At 37.5% G+C, this 9,979-nt stretch overlaps 1 protein-coding gene across 3 annotated transcripts; it reads left to right on the forward strand.

Annotated features, from left to right (window-relative positions):
- The first annotated feature begins 587 nt into the window (after positions 1–587).
- On the forward strand, positions 588–9,780 carry LOC109082985 (forkhead box protein N4). 3 transcript variants are annotated; one of them, XM_042751098.1, is made up of 10 exons: positions 588–1,404; positions 2,027–2,112; positions 6,019–6,182; positions 6,438–6,529; positions 6,668–6,760; positions 6,856–6,977; positions 7,088–7,184; positions 7,295–7,502; positions 8,270–8,656; positions 8,762–9,780. In XM_042751098.1, exons 2-10 carry the CDS (start codon positions 2,027–2,029, stop codon positions 9,010–9,012), a joined length of 1,500 nt encoding a protein of 499 aa, XP_042607032.1. In that variant the 5' UTR covers positions 588–1,404; the 3' UTR covers positions 9,013–9,780. The 3 variants fall into 3 exon arrangements, with proteins under 3 accessions (XP_042607032.1, XP_042607024.1, XP_042607041.1); XM_042751090.1 differs by having other exon boundaries at positions 589–1,404; positions 2,024–2,112; positions 8,762–9,779; XM_042751107.1 differs by lacking the exons at positions 588–1,404; positions 2,027–2,112 and adding an exon at positions 5,391–5,745 and having other exon boundaries at positions 8,762–9,779.
- The last annotated feature ends 199 nt before the right edge of the window (positions 9,781–9,979 follow it).

Genomic DNA, 9,979 nt, shown 5'->3' on the forward strand with positions numbered 1-9,979 from the left:
ACTTTGCAAATAGTGCATGCAGTCCAGCGGCTGAGCCTGAGAGAAGCGCTCGCGGGCTTTAGGACCCAGCGCTCTTCTGTAGGAGCGTCTTTTTGTCCGTTGCAAGCGCGCATTGATTGTGACCATTGTGACTTCGCGAGCTACCATCTGTGGTGTCCCATGTGGTTCAAGTCAATTAACGTCACTGGCCGGATCACTTCCCACAGGATTTGAAACCTATGTTTCAATATTCAAAAAGTTTCGTTTAAAGACAAACAGAAAATCATCAAATTATGAAGAACTGTGGAAGTGCCCTTTTCTGGTAGTTGCTGTGCACTTATTCTGGTGTCCTTTCTCCGCTATACACTACCAAAAAATTAAACTGTCCAAATAAAATAATTAAATATGTTACCTGTAGTTGCATAATTAACGTTAGATATGTCCACGTAGTTCAAGTGTCCAAATAAATGACTGTTAACAGTTTGTAAAACAAATACACTTTGTGTAATGTCAATATCTTTATTTGCAGTCTTTCATATTTATTTCAAAGGAGAGTCTTTAAGTCACTGCGTGCTCTTACATTTCAAACCCCGAGCCGAGCCTGTCACATCTGTGAGATATCTGTCAAGAGCAGCGCGCGCCACTCAGCGCGTTTTTCCCGCCGCAGTGTAACCAGACGACGCGGCTTCAAAGGCGGTTAAATCAAGAGCAGTACACTGAACTACAGCTCTTATTGGGACAGAATATTTCACAGACCCGCGCGGAGAGGATGCGTCTTTCTTTAGACCTGCATACTTAGAAATAAGTGAACAACATTAGGATCTGTTATTTGTGTTATTTTGTGTTGCCTATGGCTACAGGGGAACATGAAATCACTGCTCAACTTGTCACACGTCTCCGGGTTTATAGAAGTTTATTTTCGGTTTTTCCCGAGTTTATAGGAATCCACAGTGTGTAAAACGTTGCTTCCAGCAGAACCAGAGGATTTAGTCTGATCTCTCAGTTTTTTCATTTCTATTTTTTTTGGGGAAAGAAGCTGTACCGGACCTGTAAAAGCGCACCTGTGGGCTACTGCACAAAGAAAACACGGAGGAAAAACGCATAATTGCAGAAGAGAAGTATTAATTACTAATTAAAAAAACATTGGAAACCAGTAGGTGATATGCACTGACAGATAATTCACGTGATTGTGGAAAGGCAACAGCTGTCAGTCAGAGCGCGAGACCCCCTCCCCTCTACACGGCTCGCGCTGCGTGTGCACATAGTGCGCATGACCGTCAAGAGCGAACCTCACGGACGAGGGAAATTTAAAAACGGTTTTCTTTTTTCCTTGCGGGACAACAAGTGCCCCGATCAACAGTAGAGCTTTCCTCAGTCTCGTTATCCAAGAATTTCTATACCTCAGAACAACTTCAGCATTAACAGGTAAGGTTTCATATTTGTATTATTGTTATTTTTAAATGCGCTCCTGTTTCGGGCTGACATATACCCTAATACGGCATGAACAATGATGTGTGACATAAATATATGACTTTATTTATTAGCTGGTGCTTTGAAGACAACTGAAAAAAGTTTCTCGTCTTTTTTTAAGAAATACTTAACGTTTTCTGTTAAATTCAGTATGACGTAGCTATATTAAATATTGAGACGCGCGAGCAGCCTGACAGCTAACGGTGACTGATGACGTCTGATGATGATCTCAGTTTTGTCAACAAAGCAAATATCACATCGACACTGTAAAAATGTAATTACAATGTAATTACATTTTTATATTTTTTATTTTCTAGCTCACTTAGTTATGTCTCAAGGTTTTGTTGGTGATTTCCTAATTTATTAATATTTGCAAATTAATGTGTTCTCGCGTGGCCATGTGGTGCGTTCGTGTCAGATGTTTATTTTAATTTATTTTTATTTTTTATTTTTTTTGGGAAGTCACTTATTTTTATTATGTGTATTTGCACTTTCTCAGGACCAACTGCACATTTCTAACATTCCTTTTATCCTCTGCTTTGCATTGTTCATTTACTTGCATTTTATCTGCCAGAAGATGATTGAAAGTGGAATTACAACCAGGATGTCAGGAATTCATGAAAACCCTGTACAAAGTCACCACATCTCCGCACAAGACTACAGGTAGGGGGTGATTTCCTTTGATGGCTGAACCCAATGCTTTTGAACCTTGAGCAGATTAGAGAATAAAAAGATAATTTCGGGAAGAAGAAGAGCACTGCTAATCTTAATACAATCTCCTCCTTCCCTATTCTGTAAAATAAAGGTGTGTTTTGAGAGGCAGGGAATTGGGGTTTGTGAAAAAAGAAAGGAGCGAGAGAATACATCATCTTTGCTCTGAATGGATCTGTCAGAAAGCATCAGCTCTGTTTACACGCCCGCTGTCGGTACACGGAGGGATTGAGGACCTTGGCGGGGGCCCCCATGGGTCACAAGGAGAAGTGGCTCCCAATTAGAATGTAAACGAGGGCAACTTGCACTGTGATAAACCGTGACTGTGTGCGCCCGCCTCCCCCTTTCTGTGGGACACGTAATGGTTTGCATCAATGAGCAAATAAAATAATTTTTTCTTCCACTTGTATAACTGCACCCTAATGACCATAACTGTACAATACACAGCTGGGTTTACACTTAGATTACAATTACTATTCATTCAACACCTTCAAAAACAATTTCAGAAATGCTAATAAGTACAAGGATGTTTCTTGACGATCCTAAATTTGAGTTTATGTGGCATGTTATGAATTCTTTCCGAAATAAAGCCCCCTCTCCTCCCAATTACTGAAGCATAGTTTTAAAGTCAGTATACTATAACGAATACTATTATTATTCTTTTCCTGTATTATATCTGTGCATCAATCTCAAACCTGCTGTGTAAGACAACGTTCTAAAATTAAATATTTATGTGCTTCTGACATTACAGTGCAGCCATTGTCTGCAAAGACAAATGGATGCTCTTCTTGGCAACATTAAATTGTCGGTTATAGTCATGTCAAAATCAGTTTAAGATCCAAGTTCTCAGGCTTTGTGTGAAGGATATTATATTTAAGTGTGATTTTACACACTTAAATATAATATTCATACATTATAAAATAAAATATTTTCTACAATATTTAAGTAAATATATAATAGCAATTAATTGTGTATATTAATATATATATAATATGTAACACACAACATGAAGGAGTTTAACGGTTGTTGTGGCAATTAATTACATATAAAGGTAACACTTTATAACGACTTTAATTTATAAATTATTAACAAACATTATATAATGCTTAACAGATCATTAGTTAATATATATTCACATAGCTAGAAATATGAAATAATGTTCTTGTTAATGTTTACTAATGAACTTACTAAACAGTATCTAATGATTAACATATGATTATTTAATGTAAATTGAAATGCTTACAAATGTTAGTAAACTTTCAGTTCATATGATCTTCATTTGTTGGTCACAACTGTATGTTGTGTATACCTCTATTTATTCATCTTAACAAATAATCTATTAATTATTTCTTCATGTTTTTCAAGTACCCAATCTAAAGTGTAAACTATTCATCATTTGCAAATGTTTATTAATCATTAATACCAATAAGAAAAGCACACACTGGCTTGGCAGAAAGTGTACCGAAAGACCTGAATTTACTCTATTCACACATCTTTACTAATCATTTAATAATCATTTGTTCATGTTTTTGCAGTAGCCAATCTAAAGTTGAGACTATTCATTATTTGTAAATGTTTATAAACGGTAACTAATCATTTAGGATCTTTATGGGCACTGGACTTTTAGCTAATGTAACAAGGTTTGTGTAAAGGGTGGCTGGTTAAGTTTAGCTAAATGCTGCCTAAAGACATAAAAGATTGTAATTTTGGTGCAAAAATTTTTTTTATTACCTCAACATTCACATTAGTATACTACTCTTCAGAAAATATATAAACAGAATAAAAACTTAAACAAAAAAAAAAAATTATAAAAAAAAAAATTTTTTTAAAAAAGACTATACTTGTTCATTTATCAAAACAATATAATATAAACAGATTGAACTGTGTTCCCTTATAATCAAATTGACCCCTGTATACTGTTGACCCTTTAACCAACCCTTATACCTACCCATACCACCAAACCTGTCCCTAACCTGTCCCTAATCTTACCTGTCTCACACCTCAATAGCAGCTAATGTGTTGTGCTTTAAATCATTTTATAACATCTGGTAAAATCATTTGTAGATTTTCAATAAGTGTTTGATCATATAGAATTGAAAGTTTAATGACATTTGTAAGCATTTTTACTTACATGAAATAATGATTTTTGCAAACATTATCTAATGTTTAATATGTTTATAAGTTAACATTAACAAGCACATTATCTCAAGTTTCTAACTCTTTGAATATATATTAACTAATGATCCATTAAGCATTATTAAAGCATATTTGTTTATGATTTATTAATGAAAATTATTACAAAGTGTTACCCATATAAACATAAGCTTGTGGCAAACACTTTTATCCAAAGTTCTTAAGTCCTTTAGGATAACATTTTACAGTTTATTTGTGAAAACAAATGCTGTTTCAATGTTAAATTACACTTTTGAAATATAAGTTAATATTGCCTTAAAACATTAATAGAGAGCAATATTAATGAGGAAATTGATATTTGAAAGAAATTCAGCTATAAAACTGAAGGCCAGAAAAATCACTTTTAATTCTATTAAATGTTATCACTAAATATAAAAAACTCATCATTAAGAAGCAGGTCTCATAAAGCCAGGTGTTAAACTGTCCTAGTCCCTTTGCAAGGTGTCTTTTCATGTCTTTGTATGTGGACAGGCGTAAGAAGACATTTCAAAGCACATGACAGTGTAGTGTTGACATGTTTGGTATCTAAGGTTTCATGCTAGCAAGTGTGTGTGTGTGTGTTTGTGTGTGTGTGTGTGTGTGTGTGTGTGTGTTTGTGTGTGTGTGTGTGTGTGTGTGTGTTTAAAGGATAATTATTCAGAAGCTCCAAAGCAGAGAAATCAGGGTGCTCAAGGCCATGTCCTCAAGTTCTTCCTTCAATGCTGTAATTTATTCAGGTGGCAGACTGTGTGTGCAGTGCTGCTTGACCTCCAACTCCTTCAATGACTCCCTCCCACCTACCACCCTTAGGTACTGTCTAATTCTCCCTAGGCAGGGGAGGGGGCAGAAGGGGACAGGGGTTGGGTGGAAAGGGACAGGGAAACAGATGGCATCCTATTTTTCTCCGTTGTGTGAGGCCTGTCATTCCAGTAGATTAATACAAGGGGTTGGTTAAAAAAAACGGTAAAGACAATCAACGAAGGGTCTGGGGGGATGGGGGGTGTATTGGGGGGGGGTACAATAGAGCCACGTGCCGCTGTGCAGATTTGTCGTTTGGGACACAATAGGTGATCATTTTTCAATGGGGCTGGACCAACTGTTGCAGGCAACGTGTGCCACATACCCATGTTTCAAATGATCTCATGCGTTGTTTACATATGATTCAGCCAATGACAGCAAAGAAGGCGGTAGTCACCTGACCACTGTTAGAGGTTGGTTTAATGGAGAGGGGGGCACTGAAGTGTCCAGACACCCAAAATAACTGAAAAGTGAGGGTTGTCATAGCGACCCCAATTATTGGACTGAATAGCGAGTGTGGAGAGAATTCAAGAGGGTTTCTCTGCTTTCTTGATGCTTAGTCCAAATGAACAAATGGTTGAGTAAATAACTGCCTGCACTGGATTAGATCACAGGGTAAGAGTATTTTTATTTCTATTCCCAAACAAAACATCTAAACAAATACTATCACTTTGTGTAGGCCAAAAATTATACAAATGTAATATAAGCAATTATTCACCCTCATGGCTAAAGTTATTCTTTCTTTTTTTTTCACAAAAAATTGAAGCCTCAAAATTTGGTTGAATGTTTTTGCAGACTCCTGACTATCATGGCTAAAGTTATTCTTTCTTTTTTTTCACAAAAAATACATATTTGTGCTTTACTGAGAGCTATACTGTGTTTTTGCAGACTCCTGACTACTGACCCTTCACAGCTAAAGGATGAGCTGCCTGGTGATCTTCAGTCCCTGTCCTGGCTTACCTCAGTGGATGTTCCCCGACTGCAGCAGATAAGATCTGGACGGCCTGATTTCACCAGTTCTGCCCAGAACAGCCTGCTGGAGCGGCAGACAGGTCAGGAGATTTATAGACTGTGTATAATTAGAATAGATTGAGTTAAAAAATAAATAAATAAATAAAAATATATATATACAAAAAAAATCTGAATTCATGAGCCAACATACCAAACCTTTAGACTTTTCTTTGACCAAGTTCTTTAAATATACTTATTAGAAAGCTGTGCCTTAACAGTAGTGGACTAAATCCCTATTTAAAAACCAAATCGAACTTTTGGTTTCTAAAAAAAAAAAACTTTTTTAAAACTTTCAGTTCAGCTGAATAGCATGACGGTCGCAGGAGGAGCAGGATCTGTGATTCATCTACAGAGTGAAATGCAGCACAGCCCTCTGGCCATCAGTAGCGTGAGTGATGATTCAGAGTGATGATTCAGATTTTGAACAAATTCATATTACATATACAACCAATTCAGAATTGAATGACCATTTGTAATAGAGCTAAAATAATCTTGTGTTTATAGATTTATTCTGTTGTTTCTGTAGATGCCTCAGTTTTCCCCTGGGTTTTCATGTGCCGCATCAGTGTACCAGACCGCCCCACAGCAAGTGCTCACTTTCACTCAGGCAAACCAACAGGTTGGTTCAGTAGTTGGAATGATTTGTAAAGACTGTCCAGAACAGGAATATAATATAATATTTTGAAAATACCACTTCTGTGCTATATTTTTTAGTGTTCTCCCAGTGGACATTATGGCAACTACAACAGCCAGAGTCTGTTTCCTCAACACCGTATTACTGCTCATAACCAGGACTTGCAGCCCAAGACTTTCCCTAAACCCATCTACTCCTACAGGTGAAATAAAGATTACTGTGGCAGCCTCTAAATAACATTATAATTCTCTGGAAAGGGAACAAGATTTTCTTTATCTCAAGTTGACTATGTTTGATATCATCTATTCTCAGCTGTCTGATTGCCATGGCTTTGAAGAACAGCAAAACAGGCAGCCTTCCTGTTAGTGAGATCTACAGCTTTATGAAAGAGCACTTCCCTTATTTCAAGGTGAGGAATTTTATGTAAAATAATGCTGGTGAACAGATGGACTTAGCCGACACACCATGGAATCAAATAAATGTTACTTATAGTATATTGTTGATTACTGTGCTTCTCAGACAGCACCTGATGGATGGAAGAATTCTGTACGCCACAACCTGTCCTTGAACAAGTGCTTTGAGAAGGTGGAGAACAAGATGAGTGGTTCCTCCAGAAAGGGCTGTCTTTGGGCACTCAATCCTGCAAAGATTGACAAAATGGAGGAAGAGATGCAAAAATGGAAACGCAAAGATCTCCCTGCCATCCGTCGAAGCATGGCTAATCCAGGTCTTCAATCTTTGGCTATTATCAGTGCTTTGACGATTATCTTTGATTGACATCTTTGTTCTGACAACAAACCACAACAGTCTAGCATCACAGCAGTAAAATTTCTTACATTTAAGGCTGGCTCAAGTCTCTCAGAACAAAGCAAACTCGTGCAGAAACATGTACCTTGTTACTAGGAAGACACATGGTAAATGAAAACGCTATGCGTTCTAAAATTGACTAATGTGCCCATCACATAGGGCTTTTCACACTGCGCTAAACAGGTTATTGTCATTCTAAATCCTGCTTTTAACCCCGGATAAAGGAACATTTCACACAGGGTTAGCACCACTTTTGCTGTGTTAACCCCGCATTGCGGTTCCAACCTTGTACAGTGTGAAATAGAGCAGTGTTAGAATGTTACAGCTATACACTTAGCAACAGACATCCAATCGCGTGCCTCATATTCACATGCTTTGGACAGTTACAGTCTGTATAAACAATCTTTTCAGTGTTTAAGGGGAAAAATGTCAAATGATAAAAACATGTGAAAAGAAGTGAAGAAGAGACCATTTCATTCTTACCTTAGTCCGAATCATCCATTCTGGAGGACCTTAGCGATATATAATATGTGGATAGATACAAGAACCAACAATGCTCATGGTACCTCTATGCAAAGAGTAAGCTGAAGCAGTACAGAAACTAGAGCAGAAAAGTAAATGTAGAAATCTAGTTAAATAAAGTATAACTATTAATATTGTCCTGTTTTGGTACTTTTATTTCCCCAGATGAATTAGACAAACTCATTACAGACAGACCAGAGAGCTGCAGACAAAAGTCTATTGATACTGGCATGACACGCTTGCCCAGCTGTCCACCAGGACCGACTCTCTCAATACCGGCTCAGATGCAGCCCCAACCAGTGGTCACTCTTTCCCTACAGTGCCTCCCTATGCATCAGCACTTTCAACTGCAGCTCCAGAATCAGTCTCGCTTGGCTCCAGCCTCCCCTGCTCCCGCTCAGACACCCCCTCTCCACACTGTCCCTGACCTGACAAACAGCTCCCTCCCTCAGCATCCTGCCAAGCAGCACAGCGACTTCTACACAGTTCACACTGACGTGAATTCAGAGGTGGACGCACTGGACCCAAGTATTATGGACTTCGCCTGGCAAGGTCAGCATTAACTATATCAATAATCAACTAATATAAAAATTATGAAAGCCACGGAATGTTTGTTTTAGGCTGATATTTAACACAGTTCTCCTCTTTTGATTACAGGAAATCTGTGGGAGGAGATGAAGGATGACAGCTTTAACCTGGAAGCATTGGGTACACTCAGTAACTCCCCACTTCGACTGTCTGACTGTGACCTGGATACTGGCAATGTCACGCCTGTGTCCAATGCAGGAGGACTGCCTTACCCAGACCTGCAGGTGACAGGCCTCTACTCTTCATACTCGGCTGTGGATGCCCTTTCTAACCAGTACATGAACACACAAGGAGGAACAAAGCCTATCGTTTTGCTTTAATTGCACCCAAAAGAAATGAAGCAAGCGGAGCTTTACTTCCCAGGACCATCTATAAGGCTTTCAATTCAAGCTTTCATGGTGTGTCAGACTCCAAAAAACATCCTGCAACACAGATTTCTCCCAAGGCAGCCAAAACGTGGCAAAATTATTGCAACATCAGAAAGACAACATAACGATATTCTGAACTAAAATAAGTAGCATTTATGGTTAAGTCACAATATTCAAAGGTGTTATCTGCATTGACTATATTAATTGCATTGAATGCTTTGGGTTTGAAGGGACCAAATCAGCAATTATGTTTTTTTTTGTTTTTGTTTTTTGATTGTTTTTTTATAGAGAATTTACATGGTGAGAAAGTATGATTCATAAGGGGTTTAAAGATTTCCTACAACAGCACAGTCCAGTGCAGATCGCAATACTGGCATTGTGGCCAAACATAACCATATGAACTAGTGCTGTTATCATTATACACCCAATGCAAATTGTGAGTTGACAACACTTAAGGAACAAAGATCAAATTATGGGAATTATGATTTTGGGTGTTGCCAAGCTTTTTTCTGTACCATAAAAGGAACTTTTCTTTTCATTTTGTCCATGTAACTGTTAGCCTTGTAACTGTAGCTGTGTGTCTTTTGTTGTACTGTGATAGACACTCCATCTGCTCTTTAATGTTTGTTTATTATTTATATTTATGAAAAGAGCTGAAATGGTGACATTAATCATTTTTTATTGTACATATCTAAATATTTCAAATGCAAGCAATAAAATTTCGCATTCAGATTGAAATATTCATTTAACTTGTTTTTAATTCTTAGTGACTTAATTTTTAAGATGCATATACAGTACATGACAAACATAGGTTGGCATTTAATTGATGTAATATTAGTGATATTACATATATTAAATGACACCTTACAAATAGAGTGTAGCTAGAATAATATGCCAAAAACAAAGCAAAGACTGTATA

The sequence above is a fragment of the Cyprinus carpio genome, chromosome A5, assembly GCF_018340385.1.
Source record: "Cyprinus carpio isolate SPL01 chromosome A5, ASM1834038v1, whole genome shotgun sequence".
Classification (NCBI taxonomy): Eukaryota; Metazoa; Chordata; class Actinopteri; order Cypriniformes; family Cyprinidae; genus Cyprinus; species Cyprinus carpio.